We start from the raw sequence: 23,065 nt of genomic DNA, 5'->3' as shown, positions 1-23,065 counted from the left end.
GCGACGAGGGCAGGTTTTACATGCAGTGTATAGAATGCCGGGGACCGGTGGTAATTATCAACAGAAAACAGACCGCTTTATGTCGACAGTTTTATATCCGGGTTATTTACTCCCTATCTATCTCCCCCCAATAATTCCAGCCACACATGGAGTTTCTGTGTAATGGATTCTGTGTTGTTACTGCAATTCTTCAGCTCTTATCATTGGAATATTAAATCTTTGTTTTTCCCTCCTGCATGTTTCCTTTTCAAATTCATAAACCCTTTCTTTTATTAATGCATTAAAATTTTGGTTGGAAAAATTATATTTGAATTTGTGATTTATTTCGAAAAATCATTTTATCATTTGTTTATTATTTTAAAATGTTGAATTGCCCCTTGAAGGCATTTGCAAAGTAATTCAAGTAAATTCCCTCTCAAAAACGTTAATGTGTGGGTTTTTTTTATATGCATGAAAAATCATTTCATTAATTATTTTATATAAAATTATTTCAATTTGCAAGAAAGGAGATTAAATATGATTTTTAAGCAAGGTTTTCTTTGTGATATAAATATCAAAAGAAAAACACCAGTAAGAATTGGAAAGATCTAATAAGATTAGAAAATTTATTCTAATATTATATTTAATAAATAACATTTCCTCAGTTCATTTACACTAAAAGTTTTAGTATTTCCTCTTGTACATATAATTTATTCATATATTTAAATTGAAATAATTATTATCAATCTTATTTAATGAATTCAAAATAAAGGAATATTTGTATTCTTCTGTGCTGATGACCTTTTATATTAATTATACTATAATATAGAAAATCTCATATAAAAATAAAATAAACAGTCCTTATGTATGCAAATGTTTCCAACCAACTAGAAATGCGGTTTACATATTTATAGTTATCAAAATCTTAAGTTACCATCAACAAAAATTGAGTACTTTAAGCGTTAAATAAATTTTCTCTCGTGTGAGTTAGAAAAATAATGATACAGTGTCTAGGGTATTTAAAAGCAACACAGATGAGAGAGAGATTGATGTGAATATTGGAATGACAGAATGTCGGCTTCTTAATCGCCTCTCCCCACCAAACTCCGCTACAGTAGGCCTCGCAGAAATTGCTTCCATTTGTTTAAGAATAACATTTTGTTTCTACATGCTCTCTTAATCGGAAGAAGTATGCAAACAAAGTGTCGCGTTCAGTAGTCAGGAATTTGTAGGAACTTGCCGGGGGATTCCACCATTATGATTATCCCGCTCTTTTCTATCCTATAAAAAATATAAATGAATAAATAAATTAAAATAAATGTTTTAATGTTCTTTGTTCATATTTTGTCAAAACTTTTAAATATCACATTTATTTATCAATTTTTTTAGGGCGAAATAAGTAAGCTAGGTAAAATATAAATTTCAAGGATAAATTATGAATTAAACTTATTATTCAGGTTTATCTATTAAATACCGAAGTAATATATTTTAATTTAGATTTTTTTTATTGAAATCGGCAGTATTTTGCGGTGTGAAATTCCTTTTGAAATGAATTCATTATCATGCTCTTATGTCAGCATTTTGAGCTCTCAAATTATTCATTTACTTTTAACTTCTTAATTTTATGAAAAGCTTTCCCTTTTATTTTACGATTCATACTACATGTACATGTTTAAATATTTATTTGAGCACACTTTTAGTCGTATTTTAATGTTATGAAAAATATTGAAAGATATCATTTAATTACAGAAATATTTTCATCTAAAAATACCGATAGTTTGCGTCTGATTAATTTATCACCATTAATTTTAAGTTGTACATAGAGCGGTTCGGGACTTGTTACAGATTTGGCGGGGTTTTTTTTGGCGATATTTGTCCGCGTGTCCACCTGTCGTCTGACAATCAGCCGACGTCAAATGAGGACTTAGCGGTCGTTAATATCACAGGGCGATGTCCAGCAATGGAGTGTCGTACTTAGCTGGCTGCCATGTCTTAGGCCGACTGATCGTAGCTCATCTGTGTCAGTCCAGTGATAAGGCAACAAGTATCGCACAAATAAACATTTTGAGGACTAAGATGGATAGGGCAAAGGACTCTACCATGTAGCAATTATTTCTGTGCAGGTTTTAATCAATGTCACATTCTTACACTGAGTGCGGTATTGCACCGTCTGTCAGTCTGTGTTATGATAGCTGTGTAAAGATTTACTAACGGAAAGTGTCGAATGACGCTAATGGTTATATTGATATTAGATTCACGGGGACTTTTTTAAAATCATTTTCTATTAAAATTTGCATAAAAGAGGGGGGAAAATAACCTATGATTTTAAATGCACGGATGATATTTAAAAAAAGTAATAGACGAAATAGAAACGAAAAGCCATACTTCTTTTTGTAAAAAAAAAAAACCCAAAAAACCCAAAAAACAAAAAACCAACTGTTGTGTTGTCCTTAAAATTTCTACAAAATGTTAAATTATGTAGTGGACAGTAGCCACGAGATTGTTGCAAATTTAAAAAAAAAATGGTCTTATTTGTTTGAGAACATTATTTATTTGTTTATTTATTTATCTAGAATTTATTTATTTTGCAATAAATATTTAGATAACTTGTCCCTTGTTTGATATAATTCTGCTGTTTCACACAAGCTTCCTTTCTGTGTGTAACGTTGGTATGTACTGGCGTACTACTGATACACACAGATATAATAATTTCCCAGATTTCTCCGCCTGTGATATTATACCGGGACGATGATCATTGCCTCTCCAATTACCCGCTGTAGACGATAATCACGGATTCGTATTTTCAATGTGATGTATTGGAAATAAATATGTTTACAGAGTCGTAGGCGAGGGGATTCGCTGTGGGGGCACAGATTGTATCGGTTCCCTCCTTGTACGGGGTAATCGGCCCCAGGGGTAACCATGTAGCTTCAAACGTTACCGCTGATGTTTACTAATCGTCTTACCATTATGTCTGTTAATCAAGTTCCAGTGGGATCGGAGCAAATATTTATCAGGGATATTACTAATATTGAACCTGTGACCAATCCTCATCTTTATAATCGCTCGCTCATCTCCCCGAATAGCTAGTCTGTAAATCTGCATTTATAGAATTTGAACGGGGACATTTTTGCTGATAACGCCTATTAGTGTGACCATACTGTAGAAATAATGTCGGGTTCGATTTCCTTGAAGTAGGATGGCAGGCGAGATAACGCTCTCATCATGTCTAATCTTTACATTTCTGTGGCATCTTGTCTGAGAAAGTCTTAAAAAGCGTATATTTTTGACCATGCATAAATTTGAAGGACAGCTTCACGGGTTTTTGGAATTGACACTAATAGAATTGGATTTAGAGAACTGTTTGTTCGGTTCGTTTTCTCGGTCATCCTTGCAAGAATGTGAGCACTTGAAACGCCACTGATCATAACTTGAATTTTTCTGAAGTACTACTGGTAGATATAAATAATCTGTGATCAATCGTAATGAACATAATTTAAATTTAGGAACTGAAAACAATAAAAAAAAAATATTGTTTTTAATTAGCTTGCAGATATTTGCAGATGTAAAAACATTTATTGAAAATTTGATGCCTGTCTTTTCATCTTCACATTTTACTTTTAAGTATCTCTTGACATTTTCTATTCTTTGTGTCTGCTATAACCAAGACACCGTATAAACCATGTTTAATTCTCATTAATACGCGAAACTTTTGGTTTTATTAATAGGGTACCTGCTTAAAACGGTGTATTATTTCCATAAATTTGTAGTTTTAATTTTTAGGCCGTTAATGTGACGAGGTTTTGTAACACTGAAACTGAGTGACGGAAGTGCCAGGCTGATTTATCGGGCCGGTCGTGCCTGGCACCGGGACCCACATTAACGTCCTAAGAGTTGGCCCAAAAACGTCCCTCTCCGCGGGTTTCCTTGACTTTCATTTCAAATCTACTTCGTATCTCCATGTCTTCGTCTTATAAAACACAATAATTAATCAATTATATACACTTAATGTTAATTTTTTTTCCAATCATTCCAGCAGTTGTAACTGCCAAATTATAGGGTTGTTCATCTCAAAAATAATGTCGTAATATGAAATGATGTTTATTAATCTTTTTTTTATTTTCTTAAGACGAAATTGCGTGTGACAATATGCGGACAATGGTTTGTTCTCCGTGGCCAGCGATACATGTAATCTCTGAGGAAAACAAACGCTTGTGAATGTCCAATATTTGTTTCCCTTAATTCGTCATATTAACAATGTTTATTTTCTCTTGCGAATTACCAGATGCTTAATTGAGCAACGTCGTAATTAGAAATTTGTCTTCATCACAGAGAAAATTTATTTGAAACTGATCCCCTCCTATGATCCCCCAAGCAATAGCTTTATGATTCAGGGGCCATTATAACCAATTAGATCCGAACAGCTTCCATCGGAGAAAACCCAGAATTTGGTCAGCTACGGATGGCTTGTTCCATGTCTAGGAATGAGTCCTGCAACTCTTTGATTGTAATCTCTGTAACAATCTTCTCTTTGATAAGTTTCTCCAGTATAAAGAAGGTTATGACGTGTTAACAAGGCCCCTTAATTACTTGGCAAATTGCTATCTGGTCAGTTTTTGCCAAAGCCCCCTATAACAAGAACAAACGAAGCTATGGACATCCCTTTAATTGTTTCTTTGGTGATGCCAGAATGAACTCTGTTGGTTTTTATTTTCTTTTAACTTCTTTGACAGTGATGCTTATGGACACTTATGTATAGAATCATACTGACCTTATTTGTGTATGAATATACTAAGAAATTTTATTACTATAAAATAAAATAAGGTCGAGATTGAAATGGAACGTAGTTATATAAAATCAATTATCTATGTACAATAACTAGTTCACTAACAATTGATTTATGTGATCTTTGATGGATGAACAAAATTTTCTTTTATTTGATTTACCATGAGTTTCTCCTACAAAATGATGTCTCTAATGTATATATGAGTAATTATAATGCGAAATTAACATTTTTTGTTTATTTCCGAAATTTATTATTTTGGGGTTTTTTTTAATCGGGATAACATTATTTCCTTCGTCGTCCTTTTATAAATCGACTTATGCCAAAACCAAATATTATTTAAACGACTTAAAAAAAAATTCGACACGATATGTAAATATAAGTATTAATCACACTACTGTTGGGTTTGTCTGTATGATTTTTTCAAAACCTTAGATGTATTATAGTACGCTAAATTATTGAAAGAAACCATTTTTACATACACGTATTTGCTCGATTTATGTTTGAAAATGAATCGAAAACTCATATTAATCTTGTGGGTTTTTCTTTTTCTTCAGTAAGGGAATCATGATATAAAAGTTTTGTTGTGCCGGGGTATAAGAAAATAATTCAATTGTTAGACTGTCATTTCTTATCTCTACAGAAAACTGAGAGTCTGGTTTTGGATTTCTGGAATCGGATAGTTTAAATGGCCTCATTACCAACTCTCTGCTGTAATGATGCCATATCGAATCCTTGTATCCCACATACGACACATATTACTTTGGGTAGTTTAAAAAGGGGGAAGCTGACCTAAATTAAGCTGAAGGGTTGAATTTTTGACACGAAATAAGGTCATCTTTGGCAAAAGAATGTAGATATACTTATAACCCAAGCATGTAAATGAGGTTCTTTCGGTTCCAGTCTGTAAATTTCGTAGAACTTTTTTATGCTTTATATTTATAGATAAGTTATTAGATTTCTTCCCTTGCCCCACAAATGGTATCTGGCATATCACTTCATAATGCCCAGTCTCCGGACCGTCTATAGTATTTACGTGTATTGTATCTGAAAACTCGGCAGTATGCTAATTTGTCTGTCATTTAGATATGTCAATATTTGCATTTCCATCTTTGATGCATTCTTCTTGCTTTGGTGTGGTTTGCTTAATATGATTTATGTGATGGTGGATAGCAAATTCGATCATGCACCTTGCAAGGAATATTATTTCAATTTTCAAGCGGCGTTAGGTTTCCCATTATGGTGGTATTAGCAATGACAGTCTTCATATAGCGAATTATTTCCAAAAATCAATGCTTCATACACTGCTGGGTAACAGCGGGTATATTTTATAATCGAATATCACCTTTTCTGGCCATCTGGTACATTTCATTTATCTTAATCAAATAAATTAATTTTATCTATAACAACTGATTTTTCTACGCAATACACATGGCTACACGTTAAATAGTGAAACATTTCCAGCGGTCGGCTCCGGCGGTCAAGATCAAAGAGTTCAAACGTGTCCCGTGTCCTGTCAATACTAAAACACACCTGGTGTTCTATAAATCACACCTGTAATCAGAACAGGGGAGAAAACTAAGCGTGGCAACGACATACAAATGGCATAGGAAGTACAATAAATTACGGACATAGTGTCCGACGAATTGCTACTATATGAGGCGATAAAATAGTTCTGAGGACCCCCGGCCTTGAAGAACCGCCAGGACACTGGGTATTAGTATTGACATTAGGCAAGACCAGTTTGTCGGAAAGTAAAAACAGCATCTTTTATATTTTCCCTTTTTATAACTAGCTCATGCACAAGATATAAAAAAGTAATACATATAGTAACTTCAGAAGTTTCTTTTGATGAAAATAGGTATCACCATATTCGCAACTGTTGTAATGGACATGATTGTTTGAAAAAAATACATTAATAAAACTGTAAATTTATCCTTGCAACAGCCTGTATTGGTATTTTTGGTTGATTTGATGCATTAACATTTTTTTTTAATTTTAATAATATATTTTACTTTTAAGTTAGTACTCGAAACGATTTGAAAATGATTTGAACACTAGAATATGTTGGGGGGGGGGGTTCTTCATTTTTGTTATCAAGTTGTTTGTGTGTTCTACCTTTTCGAAAAATCGAACCCAAGATATAAAGCGCTTTCAACGTTTTGGAAACATTTTTCGCACAGGCATTATTTTACATCGGGATCGGTGTTATCGTGTAGGTGGCGTTGTTAGAATTTCTCTTCCGGCCGGATGAAAGTCGACATTTTGCTGTAATATAATTATGCAGATTGCATGATTAGAATGGTAATAGAAGTTTTGGGGACTATGCTAAATAATATTTTTTATTGATCTTTCAATATTATACACTTCTTTGGTGAAACAAACACCTGTTCCCGGTTACCTCCTCATACTCTCAGCTGCTTTGACCAGAGACATAAATAATTGTTATATATGTCTCTGCTTTGATGATTATTTGCTATAATACACTTTTATGATATATTTTATGTTTTTAACAAAGCTGGTAGCTGAAGATAACGGAATCATATATGTGGATTATACATAGATAATAGCTTGTACATTACAATCTTTGCTATACATATTGAGCATCATCAGATTGGACACAAACCCTAGTTTGGTGGTATGAATCCAATATGGTGGTTAAATGCCTGAATGGTTTATCTATTTTACCTACCTAATGGGATTCATTTTTTGTTCATCTCGGATGACGTTTTCAGAAAAAGAGCACTTTGTTTGCACTTGCCTGGATGATAGGAATAGAAAGTAAAAAGTTCGAGGAATGAGGCCATGTTTTTCTTTGAATAAAATAAATCTTTTTGGAGACAGAAGCACTTTGTTTATACACAATATCTGAGATGCATATTATTTCGACCTTTTCATTAACACTTGTGCAGAAAAATCGACATGATTTTTTTAAATGAATGTAATATTATGAAGTAGACATGTCAGAGCTCTTGCCCTGGTGGTAAACTTGATGTGATTTTTCTTGATTTATATTCTTTATATTATTTACCATTAGTAGTGTGAAATTGGCAAGCTTTTCTTGGGTGCACTGCCACAATAATGTTGATATCTTTGACGTGCACCCCTTCGGTCATTTGCAGTTGTCAGTTATTCTTAGAGACGTCAGGATGAGCGAATTCAGATCCAATACATTTTTGATTTAGGATAACAATACTTTTTTTTTCAGTCGACTTTACCGTTGCACTGCACTTGGAGATAACGTCAAATTGCTCATGCTGTGATTTTTCCTGTACTGGCGGTATAGTCACACAACATATCGCTATATAGAAAATGCTAAAGATTTATAAAAATTGTAATCAATTAATGATATGTTCATTATTGTATTCATTATAGATGTAAAATATTCAAAATATGTAAGGGTATATATCTACAGCATCCATATACATTAAGATAAGGTCATTATGGTTGTTGTTACAAGGGCTCAACAATTTTTATTCTGATGATAATTTCATTTCAAATTTCATTGAAATCAAATACTTTTAAGTTGTATAAATCATATTTATTAATTAAAACTTTGCCTAGATGCACTTTAGGTTTAAACTTTTTTATCAATTTTATGTTATTCCTTGGCATATCAAAGAGCGTGTGGGTGACAGAGTTAGGTTCATTGGATATGAGCATGTCACTGCATGTGTGATAAATTTAAAAGTTGTATTCAATGGGGTAATTAGTTCAACATAAAATTCTTCTTGTTAATAATTTTATGAATAATTGTTTCAGGTTATATGTTGGGATTGCAAATGAAAAAAAAAACCAAAAATTTATTTACAGAGCAACTATACACTGAATGTTTTCTGCTTATGGCTTTTGGGTAGAGATGTAGATAAGCTTGTAATATCATTTAATGATAAATATTTTATTTTAAAAGGTCTATTTACTGTCTGGCTCAATAATAAATAAATTAATGTGAACTTAATGCTGATCCTTTTAAAATATGACTGAGTTAATAATATTTTAAATAATAGAGGAGGATAAAAAAAAATACCGGTACACATTTTTTCCATAATAATATAATATAATTTGTTACGACAAAATGATTTTAAGAAAAGAATTATTTATTTATGTGTAGCTTATTTTTCTTTCTGATTAAAACTAAAAGGAAAGAGGATTTTCAATTTGTTTTGAATTAAAGGAAGTAACTTAATTGTCTAATGCTACTAGTTAAGGAAAGAGGAAACTTTTTGCTTCCTTTACACATTGCAATATGAATTAATGCTTACACTATTCATATTTGTTATTAACATAAATGAACAGTAAACCATTATTGTTAATCATTTATGACTAAGTGCGCTTTGTAATTTATAATTTTTCCTTCATTTAAAAAAAGTAATAAAAGAGAAACTCGATTTTTCTTATTGAAGATTGAAAAAAATTTAATTGGAGGGAAAAGTGCTTACCGGTATTTTATAAAATAAAGATTTTTAGATAACTTTTTGGTTAAAACAAATCATAGTGAGGACTTGCTAGTAAAGTGAAACTGTGAGGTTTTTTAAATAACTTCTGATCACTATTAGGTAGAATTTCTATTATTATTGTGTTCTTTTAGTTTATGGAATCTTGAAATGTCTGAAAATATCTGCATATCTGAAAGAATAAAAACCAAATTTGATTGATCACTATCATTTTTGAGTTGTTCTAAGCTTTTGTATTTTACAAACAGTAAAAACCATTTTCTGCCATTTCAAAATAAAGAGTAATTTAGTTACATCCATTTTCTATCTAAAAGCTAGGAAAAGAGGTGTTTTGTGCCTTTCATAGTTGGGTGTCAAATCTTGTTAAGACTTGGGACTTTCTGCTTGGTACTGGCATTTTGGAGTGAGATAATTAGATTCTGTCTTGAGTTATGATTCTCCTGAGTCGGTGCTATTGATTTTTATGTCTGCAGTTTCGGAGGCAGAAGAATTTATTTTCCTCTTGCTTGTTGTAAAGGTGCAAATTTGGTGCCATTTTCATGGCATTCTTCAGGGAGCTTCCACAGCTCTGGGATTCGGTTTCTTTGTTTATTTGCTCTCTGCATGTAATGAAGGAAGGCTTTTGTGTTGCTTTGTCAGGAACTTAAACTGGCAAGGGACACTCAGGCTCGATAAGACATGGTAGAGAGATTTGATTTTTAAGTGAAATCCTAGAATGACAATTACTAATGATGTGTTAAATCCCATTTAAGAGCCAAATGCCTTTTGGTTTTTGCATGTGGAAGTGAAACTTCTAATAATTTGCAATATCAAAGGTGTTTGGTGTGGAGGTATTTCATTGTTAACATAGTGTAGGCCTGGTGATTGATATGGTAATTACTGTTGTCTTGTACAGAGGGTCTTGTAATTGAATTCCTTGATAAATGATATTGGTGCAAATTTAAGACATTGAGAGATGATAGGAGCAGAAATAAAAATGTTTGATTTTTTTGTCATCTCATTTGTTACTTATGTTGTTAATACCGGTATTTCATTTATTTTTTTTAGACCTGGTTGAAGGCTTCGGCATGTCTGATTTTGAAGAGGCTGTCCTGAATCCGAGCCTGAAACCACACAGCATGTCACACTGCCTCCCTCTCCTGCACAAACCTAAATATTTGATTAGAGCACACAGCCACTTCATCCTGATGAGGGCAGCCATTAGACCTTGTTCCTCATCCATTAATTCCACTGGAGATGTCCAGAACCAAATCATGCAGCTATTACATTATTCAGGTATTATTTGATTAAGTGGCGCAGTGTTGGTCTCTCATGACTTGATCACCGAAGTCATTGAAGGACAATTAGGGGCTGAGAGTTAATCAGTGCTCTGTTATTCCTAAGTGAATCCAACTCATGTGAAACTGATCTCATTAGAGGGCCTGCTACTCAGATGGTGTGATTGTAATTTGATTTGTAGCCTTTTCCAGTGATGGATGAAATTTCACTTCTTTTACTTCTTTTGGTTGTGCATTTATAGAATTGGGGGAATATGCTTCTATTAAAATGAAGAATATTAGGCAGTATGTAACTTAAAAGGATATAAGTGTTAAACGGTTAATAAATGTACATAAATTATGTACACCCTGAAGAAAGATTGTATGTAGACATGTATGATAATAGAGGTTACCTTGTCTTGTAGATTTACACAACTTCTGTATTCTGTAAGATGAATGGATTGCTGACATCTCTATACTCACACCTTTGATCTTCTTCTATTTTCAGATGAGCTTGGCCACCAACTTCTGACAGAGTAATGTATGGAGATTGATTATTTCAAATTTAAATGAAAAAGATTCCTTCCTGTATTCAAAACTTCCAACTTTAACAAAAAGTTACGGATTGAATTCATTAAGAAATGTTGATATTGATAATGATTTGTTGCATCTTTTAATTAATGAGTGTGTTTTGTTTCCAGATTGTTATATTGCTGTATGAAATGTGTTTAATGTCTTGTACAAACCATTTATGTGGGCTTGTTTGATTGATCCACAGTGAGAGAGTAAACCTCAGTGAAGATCAGACAAACAGAGGCCTCCTATTGTTTTTATTCACGGGTGTATAATGAACCAAATGTAGCTATAATTAACATCTTTTGTGTACTTTACAATAATTTCCTGTTCTACATTTATATTCAAATTTCATGCATATATACTCTCGCAGACATAAGTTCTTACTTAAAATGCTAAAGATATGATAAAAGTCACTTTTGAGTCACGATTTGAATAATTTATGTTGCGAATTATGTTAATAAAATTACAAAATCCTTCACTCTTTGCATAGTAATTATTTATGCGACGTTGAGGCTCAGATCTAATGGAGACTTTTCTTTTGTTTAGGTGTTGGCCTATGTGGAACATATTCATGGAAAATGGCACTTCAATGAAATTCGGGCAATTTTCTCCCGCCTATATCTCCTGCAAAATGTTGCAATTGAAATCTTTATGGCTAACAGAAGTAAGTATGGTAAAATGAAAAACAGGAAAATGTTACATAAAGGTTAGTTGTGGGCAAATCAAAACCACTGGTTGTCTACAATGTACTGTATAGAGAGTTATTTATCGCCCTGTTTTATTTTCACCCTTTTACACTTGCAAACCATTTTGCTCAATCTTATATTTGCCCAGGCAATGTTGTGTTAAAAGAGAGATAATTTAAGACATTGGAATTCACCAAGACTTAAATTTCCCCACTGACAATGAGGGCAAAAGGGGCAAAAATAAAACAGGGATGAATATTTCCCTATATATGATAACATATAATGTGTTAATTTGTTCAGAAATCAGATCTACATATAAATTAAAAAAGGGTTTTATGTTGCCTTCCAATCCTCCACCCAATCCATATTTTTCTCCAGCGGTAAATATTAATTTGCCCGTGCTTACGGCGCTAATTGTTAAGCACTTTTAATAAGGATATTTCTATCGGACAACAATTAGCCTAGCGGTAATGCGCGTGATACGAGACATCAGGCGGTGGTGGAACTCTGCGAGATGTGGTTCCACGTCAACGATTCATAATACTTCTGTCAATCAAATCGTAACTTATTCTTGTCGACGTCCCAGTTCTCCGAGGTTCTTTGATCTTCTGTTTACTTCAGAAATTTTAATTGCAGAGTGTATGCTAAATGTCTGGTAGTGTTTTTGGTATGTCATATGGAACAAGTAACCGATTTTATGAAAAGTCAACGTTCGCCAGAGAAAATGATGACATTAGGCGTAAATTACTGTAGTTATGGCAGTGGTATGCAAATGAAATTCAAATATGCTGCATGAATTGCAAAGGTACAAGCCTTAAAGCTAGTTGTCGCCAGAAGAGAAAATTATTTTTTATGAAATTATAGAAGAACGGGTTAGTTAAAGGACCTGCAAGGTCAAACAGCTGTCAGATTGCTGCACTTACAGATTCAGAACACTTTAAAAGTTCACTTTGCTTTTGTCCTATTGACGTAATTGATAAAAACACAAAACTTACACTTATTATAAGTTTTTAGAATTGAAAAGTAAATTGTTATTAAGGTTTTCCAAGGACACCCTTGCGGATTTTGCCTTTCATTATGCCTGCATTAAAATGTTGCAAGATACTGTAATATTCAACAAGTTCACAATATATCCAACATTTCCGTCTAATAAAATAATGCTGTAGTCTTGTACAATGAATGATATTGATGAATGACCAGAATTACAAATGAGTTCTATTAAACACAAATTTAAAACCAAAAAATGAACACTGCAGGTTTGTCCTTACAGAAAGAGAGATAGAATTGCCAACAATACTATGTGTTACAGAACTTTTAACAATTTTTTATTTCAGCTGCTGTTATGTTTGCCTTTCCTGATCATGCCACGGTCAAACGAGTTGTCAATGCGCTGCCGCGAGTCGGAGTGGGAGTCAAGTATGGCTTGACGCAATCTAGGTAAAAATTTTCAAGCCAACCATTGGTTTGTGCTAAAATTAAATGTGGTTTTCTCATGCTAGACAACATTTTACATTTCATTTGACAGACATGAAAATTCACTTCAGATGAAAATGTTATGTTAGATTTATAGTGTATCTACGATAGTTAAATTTGCCCTCTGTTATTTTGATCCACTGGCATTGAAAAATGGTATATTTGTCTGAAGTCAACTTTTAAATACAATTTGTACATGTACCATCAACTGTTAACCATTTTTAATATATCTAGTTTTATTTGCCCCTTGTGTGTGGCACTTGGGATTGGATAATAACATATGAATAAAATGCTGACAAAATCAAGTAATATTACATGGTAGCAATTCCTATGATTAAGTCACATGCATCTGATGTTATGTATGTTTCCTATAGTAAAAAAATATACCGACTGCCTTATAATACAGTATTATTGGGTAGGGGGTATATATTTTGTTATGAGAGGAACACATATTGTCATGTGCCTTTGCATTTAGTAATGGAAGAAACTCGAGCTCACAATTTTCCATACAATTGCAGGAGAATGTCAATGGCTTCAGGAAAACAACTGTTCAGACTGTCTGGCATGACCCAGAAATGGCAGAGGAGGGAAATCTCCAACTTTGACTATCTGATGTACCTCAACACCATAGCAGGTCCTGTCTGATTGCAAATGACATCATATTTCAACAACTGAATTTCTTCTCTATTTGATTATTAAATACAGAAAGTAAACTGTATCAATCCATGATACAGACATTTTAGTAGCTCTTTGAAATATCAAGTTTATCAAGCAGTTTTTAAAACTACTTGATGCCATTTCTCTCTGTATTTTTCTGATGTATTGGAGTGAATGTGAATTTCACCAAACTAATGAATTTGGGAATGAATCTTTCGTCTTCAAAAGTTGATAGAATAACAAATGTGATACTTTCCTACCAAATTGAAAGAGCTTTGTTTTAAGCAATTTACATATCTAAATTTGAGCACAACATTTGAATCAAAAGATGTCCATAATTTTAAATATTTTGTTTGAAATGATAAACCTTAAATCCACATTTTGATAATTTTATCTGTATAAACATGTTTGCATCAGTCCTAGTTACAGAACTGAAGCTCTATGGGCAATTTTGGCTGACTGATGATAGAGCTACAGTTTCACCTACACAAAAAAAACTACATTTATTGTGCACAAAATGTTTTTCAGGGTTTTAGACTTATTAACCTATCTTTTTCTGTGAAAATTTTTATGACGAAAAGTTTCTGAGGGATTTAACTTTATGCATCATGACTTTACCTTACTTTGGAAGGGATAAATAAGTAGTGGTATCTTCCATTGCAGGTCGTACATATAATGATTTGAATCAGTACCCAGTGTATCCCTGGGTGATCGTCAACTATGATACGGATGAGTTAGACCTTAAACAACCAAGCAATTTTAGAGATCTGTCAAAAGTAAGTCAAGTTTTGTAGGCTCTATCCTTTGCCATCAAAGAAATATAGAGGAAACTTGTGAGGTTTCATTAAAGGTCACAATATTGAGAACTAACTGGTGAATGTAAGAGAAATAAATAGAATATACATTTATTGCTGGCATCAGAAATTGATTGTTATTACAAAATCAAATTGAATCGTTTGCTAAGAAAATCAATGATGAACTCTGGATTTCTGAAACATTTTTTTGTTAATTTTGTTCCAGCCTATAGGTGCTCTGAACCCCACAAGAAGAGAATTTTTTCAGGAGCGTTATAACTCATGGGAGCATGATCAAATACCACCATTCCATTATGGCACTCATTATTCAACGGCAGCTTTTACTCTGAACTGGCTCATAAGAGTGGTAAGTCAACTCAGAACTGGTTCATAAAAGTGGTATTAATAAAGTCAACTTTAAACTGAACTGGCTCATAAGAGTATTAAGTCACCTGAACTCGTTTGTAAGAATGGTTAGTCACCTGAACTGGTTCATGAGAGTGGTAAGTCAACTCTGAACTGGCGCATAAGAGTGGTAAGTTGGCTTAAAATTGGCTTATATGGTTTAAGTTGGCTTTGAATTGGCTCATATGAGTTTTAAGTTGGCTATTTACTGGCTCTTACTGGTTGTAAAACTAATTCTAAAGACCTTGGAGATCATCTTTGATGGTAATTACCGGGTATCATAACTTTTATGTACAACACTTATATGAAGACCAATAAAAAGAGACATCCGGAAAAAAAATAAAGGAAAAACAAATGAAAGAAAAAGTTTTCTTTTAAAATATTGTTATTTATGGTTTGTTTTTGAAATAATCGAAAGTGTTTTTCTACACTTTGTATTTCATAATGAGAAATTTGTTTTGAGAAAAGAAATATTTAGGCCTTTTGTATGTGATTTTCAATTTACTGGCCCCATGTGATTTTTCTGGCCTTGAATTTCTAATCTGTTGGTTTCAGCTCATGAATACTTTTAATAAAGAAAAACTAAAAAACTTGTCAATATTTATTAAGAAAATTTTCAAAGTCTGTTCTTCCAGAAATCAACTTTAACAACCTATTGAATTGTAATTTTAACCTCTTTTCGTCATTATTACTCCTACTGTACATGTGATCCTTGACTGTGTTTGTGTACATTTGTATATACTGATTTTGAACCTCAAATACCAGTGAACTGGTCTTGAGTAAATAAAGAATTGAATTGAATTAAGAAAAGATTTGATATACTGTGGTTTCATTAATATTCAAGGGTATCAATTTTCAGGGTTCGACACTAACCTTAGTCCGTTAGTCACAGACTAATAGATTTTCATGCGGACTAACAAAATTTCTGTCTAGTCAGTCCGGTCGGACTAATAAAAAGTTTTGCTTAAAAAATTGTGTGAATTAACGATTTGCGATTGTGGACATTTTACTGGAAAACCCTGACTATATTTTTATTATCTAGCACATAATACATTGCAGTGATCATTAAGTAACTGAGCGAAAACAACAAAGGTATGCAGGATATTATGGGTGGCTTGATTATTTCTTTGCCCGAAGGGGATATCGGAGAAAATAGGTGACAAGCGCACGTTTTCACAACGGATTTGATAGGGACGCTTATGTGTTTAACAAAAAATTTGAAATGAATCTTCTGTGAGTTGTTTAATTTAAATGAATTGTGTTCAAATCATTTGTCATAGATCGCTTATGATTTTAAACAGATTTTTAAAGAACGTAGAGAATGAAAAGAACAAGGTAGCTTATAGCCCGGATCTATTGCACAGATATATTTATAACATCTGTAATGGGGGCATACACCATGTACACGGAGATAGTAAATACGCAGCTCATTGTTATGTAAGAATACAACTAAACCAGTGCAACACCTATAAGAAAAACGTTATGGTATATATATATTACCCACCCCTTTCTTACAAATTCTTTTTAAAAAGTGAGTTTTATATAAGGCAAACACGGTAATGCATTTTAATTTATTTTTGACGGACAAATAAAATTGCCTGCGGACTAGTTAAAATAAACAGGCACTAGTCCGGCTGAACTAATGCATAAAAAAGTTAGTGTTGAACCCTGATTTTCGTGGATAAAGTGAAAATCACAGTTTCAAGGATATGTAAATTCGTGGCCAATGACCCTATCAATACAAAATGTTAATAGATATTGCACTTCAATGAACATTAAATTTCGTGGATCAACTTTACAACGAAATCCACGAAAATTGGTATTCAACGAATATTGATGAAACAACAGTACTCAATAGACCTTGTTAGTGATTAAATCTTACAGGAGTCATTACCTATGAATTTGGGTACCCAAGATATATATATATAATACTCTACTAAGATAGGTTTATTAGAAAGTTTTTGTAAAAGTGCTCATTATGAAACGGAATATAAAAGAGGTACTTCTCAGTTTGTTATTTCTGATGTCTAATGGCTTTGTCGTGCTTCTGCTAAAGAAATGAAAACTTTCTGACAGAGGTTCATACAAATGAATGAAAGTGCTTAAATTTTGACATAGTCATTAAAAATGTTCTTGAAAATACATACTTATGGTAAAAATTTCCATAAAAAGGACTAAATTTGCATGTTAAGTGCCTGAATTTTGTTCTATGGTACATATGTACTTAAAATCTGAAAATGTGTTACTTTATAAGCAGAAGTAAAGAGGGAGAAAAAAACAAGAAAAATTATGATTTTCCTAATACCCGGTACTTGCTTTATGAATGAATAAATTCTTTGTGCTTGTTTTATTCTTTATTTTATGCAAAAAAAAAATTAATTCTAAAAGCTAAAATATGTATTTACTTTTTATATGAATTTATTAGATTTCTTTTGTTACATATCCTTAATTTTAGGTTAACATGAAAGCACCTGTAAAGAGATTAAAAATTGTTGAAAAAGTAATGATGCTGGGCTCAATGAACCCTGATTGACTGTTAATCAAAGAATCATCATATTTTTAACAAACCTAAGTTTTGCTGACAATTTTATGCAAAGAAATAAACAGCAAACTTTGAATTACCAGTAATGTAATTGTTGATTTTCTAATGTATTGACATGATTTATAATTAAGTCCAAAATACAGAGGAAAAACTGATTCTTACGCTTAGTTTTTTTAATTACCTTTATTAACAATTTATTGAATTTTTTTTTTTTTTTGCAGGAGCCATTTTCTACAATGTTTTTGAACCTTCAAGGTGGCAAATTTGACCACGCCAACAGAACCTTCAGCTCTATAGCTCAGTCTTGGAAGAATTGTCAGAGAGACACTTCTGATGTGAAGGTAGTTTATATCTCTAAAAAGCATTGTTAAAGCTCTAAACTACTCTAAATTTGTTAAATATATTGACAAGTCTGTAGTTTGTCAAAAAGGAAACATATTAGTATACATGCAAAGGGAGAAGACTGATATCTCGAAAACAGTTAACAAATCCGTTGGACACCACAAGAAGAATAACTCTTGGTTCTATCTTATCTTGCAGGAGTTGATCCCTGAGTTCTACTTTCTCCCAGAAATGTTCATCAATCAAAATAGATACAAGTTTGGAAAGCAAGAAGATGGCGGAGAAGTTGGTGATGTGGAGATGCCACCATGGGCCAAGAACCCTGATGATTTTGTCCGAATAAACAGAATGGTTAAGCATCCTTTCATTTTACAGTCTTTGCAGAAAAAATCTTTAATTTCAGCTGGGCAAGAGCTCTACTAATTTCAATAGTCCACTATATTAGTTGCACACGATTCAAGAAAAATTGAAGTAGTATTATTCTTAAATTTTAGGGTTTAAATCATGCTGGTAATATTATACTTGTGTTAACATATTAATATTATAGTCTTTTTCTCTGAATGTGTTTTAAAACTTTATTATTTGGATTTAAAACTTGTGGTTTTTTTTCCAGGCCTTAGAATCTGAATTTGTGTCTTGTCAACTTCATCATTGGATTGATCTGATATTTGGCTACAAACAAAGAGGTAGGCTGAAACTCTTCGATAAGCTTATTGTTTTTCACCAAAAGATAAAGTAAATATACAATTTTGTTTAGTTAAATCTCAGCTTTTGTAGTTGAGAGGTAGCTGTAGTATATAAATAGAGTGAGGGTATATTTTGTAGGTCCAGAAGCAGTGAGGTCCACCAATGTCTTCTATTACCTGACCTACGAAGGCAGTGTGAATCTGGAGAGTATGACTGACCTAGTCATGAAAGAGGTAATGTACATAGAAGCCATGCATTAATAAATGAACACAGGGTCAGGAAATGACAAATAAACACCTTATTTTACGTAAATTATCATTTATATATTAGAAGTGACACAAGCATTTCTGCAGTTACATGTTAATAGAAACAAAACAGTTTTATAATGTTATAATATAATATGATATTTTATTGACTGACAGGCCATAGAGAACCAGATTAAGAGTTTTGGACAGACCCCCACCCAGCTCCTGGCTGAGCCCCACCCTCCCCGCAGTTCTCTGATGCACTTGGTAAGTCTGAGGGACACCCTCACTGTGATACTGACCAATTGTCCTTGTTTCTAATACATGTACTGACTGCACAATACATGATACTCTCTCTGTGATAAATTGCTGCACTTGCAAAGTGAATAACGTGTGATTTGTGGGGACAAGCTTTTCATCATCATTGTTATATAATCGGAAGCTGATGCTGTAACTGTGTTGATACCTGATTGTTGGGTTTAACTACTAATGTGCTAAATTTTCAGATGTCTGAGCGATATCAGGAGAATAAACTCAGAGGGAGAAAGGTTAACCTTATGATATATAATGTAGTTTATATTAATATTGATAAATGCTGGTGGTAGTAACAACAGTATATTTTGACAATATTTTTTGACTTTGCATCAAGTTTATCTAACCTAAAAGTATTCTACATCAGTGAAGGAATTTAATGTAACATTTACAAATGCCGATATAATTTAAATTTCATACGACTAAGTAAAGAGGAGCCTATCTACTAATGCTGTCATATTTTATGTTAAGACATACAAAAGAATCTAGTTTTTACCACTTCATATGATAATTTGAAGCCTGTAAAGCAACAGTTTTTTTCAAGATTTTAAGGAGCTACCCATTTTGTAAACCGTTTCTATTTCTCTTAAAAGAGTCATATTGACATAGATAACACCTTATACATCAGAGGATTTATAAAATAAGATATTTAGCTAATAAAATTGTACATTCAAAAACATTTTTATCATTAGAAGCAAATTTAAATGAAATTTACCCAATTTTAGTTTTGTTAATCTTTGTAGATTTCCTAGAACATCTTTTACCTGTATATCTTCACAAGGTGTTTTGAAAATTCGTAATCTTTATCTTAAACCGCATGATTTTGTAGGACAACTTCATGGTTTTGATTAAATTTTGCTAAGGGTGATGGTGTGAAAGATTTTCATGTATACATGTACTCGCTTTTGTAAATGAGGGCTGTGTTTTTGATACAGTCATTTTACATTTGGTGTCGGGAAATATATTTATCATTGCCATGAATTATTCATATACTAGCAAATACATACACTAAACTTATCAATAATCATAGGGTTAAGTCAATTTGTTTTAAATTCCTCATTATTTTTGTTATCAGTTGAATATGTTGAATAAAATTTTACTGCTTTATACACACTATAATTTCACGTATTGGCTTTTAATGGAGCATGTTCATGATTTGAGCTGAAATTTTTCAAATTCATTTAAAAAAATTGGTTTTCCAATTTTCGTGTTTACAATGTTTACCTATTTAAGGTATTTCTAATAGTGAACCAAAATTTGAGAGGCATTTGTCTATTTATAAATGAGATACACTGCTCACAATACTTATGTAAAAATTAAGCTGTGTAACAGTGAATCTTGCTTAATACAACTGATTTTCAAATTTTGGCTGACCATTAAAATTTCCTAAGCATTGTTAACATTAACATTTAAAATTGAAGAATGAAATTTTAAAAATTGTTGTTCAATTTATTATTTAAGTCACAATGACAAATCATGTTTGATACAAAATTGAAGAAATTGTATGTATTAAATTTGGTTGTGGAAGTGTTTTTCTCAGATATCATATCTGAAGAACCTATGCTACAGTTTGAATATTTGCACATACATGAACCAATTACATGTATGGGTGAATATTAAGATGAATGAATGTCATCCAAATTGCAGATGTTTTGTTTGCAGAATATGATGAGTAAATACATGTGATAGATAAAAATGAAGCCTTTACATGCCACATGACTGGAGTTTTCTTCACATAAAAGCATTGATAAGCAAAAATTCCACTGAAAAAAACATCACCTGAAGTAACACAACTGAAATCCATATCATAGAGAATGTTCAAGCATGCACATGATTAAATTTATCAATTAGTAGTCTTAACATTTTCTTTATCTGAACTGAAAATTTTATTGTAATAAAACAGCTTCACTGTCATGAAGGAATTGCATTGCAGACTCCGATGATGTTTTCGACAGTCCAGGATGATGTGTGTATGATCATGAAGTTCCTGTCCAACTCCCCGGTCATTCACATCGCCGCCAACACCCACCCTGCCGTTCCCAACCCCGCGGTCACAACCATCACATGTAACCACAACTTTGCTGTCAACAAATGGAACACCACATACCAACGTAAGTCACTGTCCTTGACCTATTTAATCAAGGTCATTGACCTGTGCTCTCCAGGGTAACCAGATTCTGATATGGTTTGGCTGTTGAACTTAATTAAAGCATGTTTCTTCATCTTGATTTGTATTTTCTTCTTAATCGCATGAATTTCATCTGCTGTGCATTGTATGTGTTTTTGCATTGAATTAAATATAACAGCTTTCTGATAAAATGGAATGTTACAGAACAAGGGCCTCCTACAAGTTTCTCTTCTGACAAACCAGATCCACAGATAAACCTACCACTGGCTATGGACCAGTTGTTAGGTAAGGAACACAGCTGCAGTTGTGTCAATCATCAGAAATACAGGAATATGAGGCATCATTCAGTGATTGACTTAAACATTGGATAACCAGTTTTAGTTCTATTCTTTATATTCTGTTTTTAAAAGCATGTATGACTTTTGAATGACACTTTAATTCTATTTTTTCATCAGCATTTTTTTTTTAAAAAGTGAATCTCAAACAAGTTGTGCCATATACAGTTGTATCTTTTGTTGTAATCTATACATTTGATCAGTATACTAGTACTTTTAACTAAGTATCTTTAATGGTCATTATTTTGTTCAATCTAAGCACAAATATTTTACCAAAAAGCAAATTTGAACACCAAGAGGCAATGAGAGTTTACAGTAATGTTTCAGTTATTAATGTGATTGATTTTTATAACTAGTAACCAACACTGGCCTTCAGAGAAGATCCCTAGGGGACAACTTTGACGAGAGAATAAAACCTACCCACCAGAGCTTTGTCACTTCAGCAGACAACCGCTTCATCTTTGCTTGTGGATTCTGGGACAAGAGCTTCAGAATATTCAGTTCCGAGTCTGGTTAGTATATGGAAAGACCCAGAGGTCTAGTAGTATATGAGTCAAAACACCATTATTCTTGGCTAGACGCTTCTTGGTAAAATGATCAGATATACACTACATTAAAACTTGGTTATAACAAATTCCTAGAGACCATTGGATTTACATTGCTTTATCCATAATTTGTTGTAACTGTATCACAAATTCATAATAATTAGCATAGCGAATTCGTTATTTACATGTTTCCTTCCACATGACCACTACATGTATTTAGGCATCAAATAAAAGTAAATTTTTAGATAACGGGTAACCTAAAATAATTGACCTGGGACTTGAAAAAATTTGTGAAAATATATTCATTAAGATTTGGTTAGATGCTATTTCTACCTTTTAACAATTAAGTTCACTATAAAAGATGTAAATTTTGTTATTTTTGCCTCTTCAGGGCTCAGATTCAGTTTACTATATCTGTAATTTGTGATAACTGAGTTCATTTTAATTGTAAAAATTTACAAGAATTTGTTCAGAGTTTTGCTAGGGACACCAAAAAACTTTGCTATATCCAAGATTTTGCTCTATGTTTGTATTCAGAAGAGTTTTACTGTAATTAGAATTGTTATTGGCTGATTAGTGTAACTACGGTAAATAGAAATTCAAATATTTGGGTTTTTTTTCACTTTCTAAAGTCAGTGCAACTTCTCTTTTAATAGGGAAGATCCTTCAGGTGGTGAATGGCCACTTTGATGTGGTGACCTGTATCACGCGCTCCGAGTGTAACCTGAATCAGGACTGTTACATTGTGACCGGGTCCAAGGACTGTACCGCCATGGTCTGGATGTTCACCTCCAGGAACCAGGCCATCATAGGCGACAATGGAAGTAAGTGGATCTACTACATCTTGTGGAATTTCTGGTTCATGA

At 32.7% G+C, this 23,065-nt stretch overlaps 1 protein-coding gene across 4 annotated transcripts in view; it reads left to right on the top strand.

Annotated features, from left to right (window-relative positions):
- LOC128156661 (neurobeachin-like) overlaps positions 1-23,065 on the top strand; it is an 87,476-nt gene that overhangs the window by 61,570 nt on the left and 2,841 nt on the right. For 2 of the 4 annotated variants that reach the window (XM_052818886.1, XM_052818883.1), the window contains 15 exons: positions 11,595-11,712; positions 13,069-13,171; positions 13,726-13,841; positions 14,528-14,640; positions 14,885-15,025; positions 17,827-17,946; positions 18,146-18,298; positions 18,561-18,633; positions 18,773-18,867; positions 19,057-19,146; positions 19,386-19,427; positions 21,125-21,302; positions 21,524-21,604; positions 22,011-22,166; positions 22,856-23,023. In XM_052818886.1, coding sequence (XP_052674846.1) covers positions 11,595-11,712; positions 13,069-13,171; positions 13,726-13,841; positions 14,528-14,640; positions 14,885-15,025; positions 17,827-17,946; positions 18,146-18,298; positions 18,561-18,633; positions 18,773-18,867; positions 19,057-19,146; positions 19,386-19,427; positions 21,125-21,302; positions 21,524-21,604; positions 22,011-22,166; positions 22,856-23,023 — 1,747 coding nt within the window. The remainder of the gene's footprint in view (positions 1-11,594; positions 11,713-13,068; positions 13,172-13,725; positions 13,842-14,527; positions 14,641-14,884; positions 15,026-17,826; positions 17,947-18,145; positions 18,299-18,560; positions 18,634-18,772; positions 18,868-19,056; positions 19,147-19,385; positions 19,428-21,124; positions 21,303-21,523; positions 21,605-22,010; positions 22,167-22,855; positions 23,024-23,065) is intronic. The other 2 variants (XM_052818884.1, XM_052818885.1) reach the window with 2 other exon arrangements.

Source organism: Crassostrea angulata, chromosome 7 (assembly GCF_025612915.1).
Source record: "Crassostrea angulata isolate pt1a10 chromosome 7, ASM2561291v2, whole genome shotgun sequence".
Lineage (NCBI taxonomy): Eukaryota > Metazoa > Mollusca > Bivalvia > Ostreida > Ostreidae > Magallana > Magallana angulata.
Note: the sequence above shows the minus strand (reverse complement) of the source record. Positions and strands in the feature narration are given on the sequence as shown.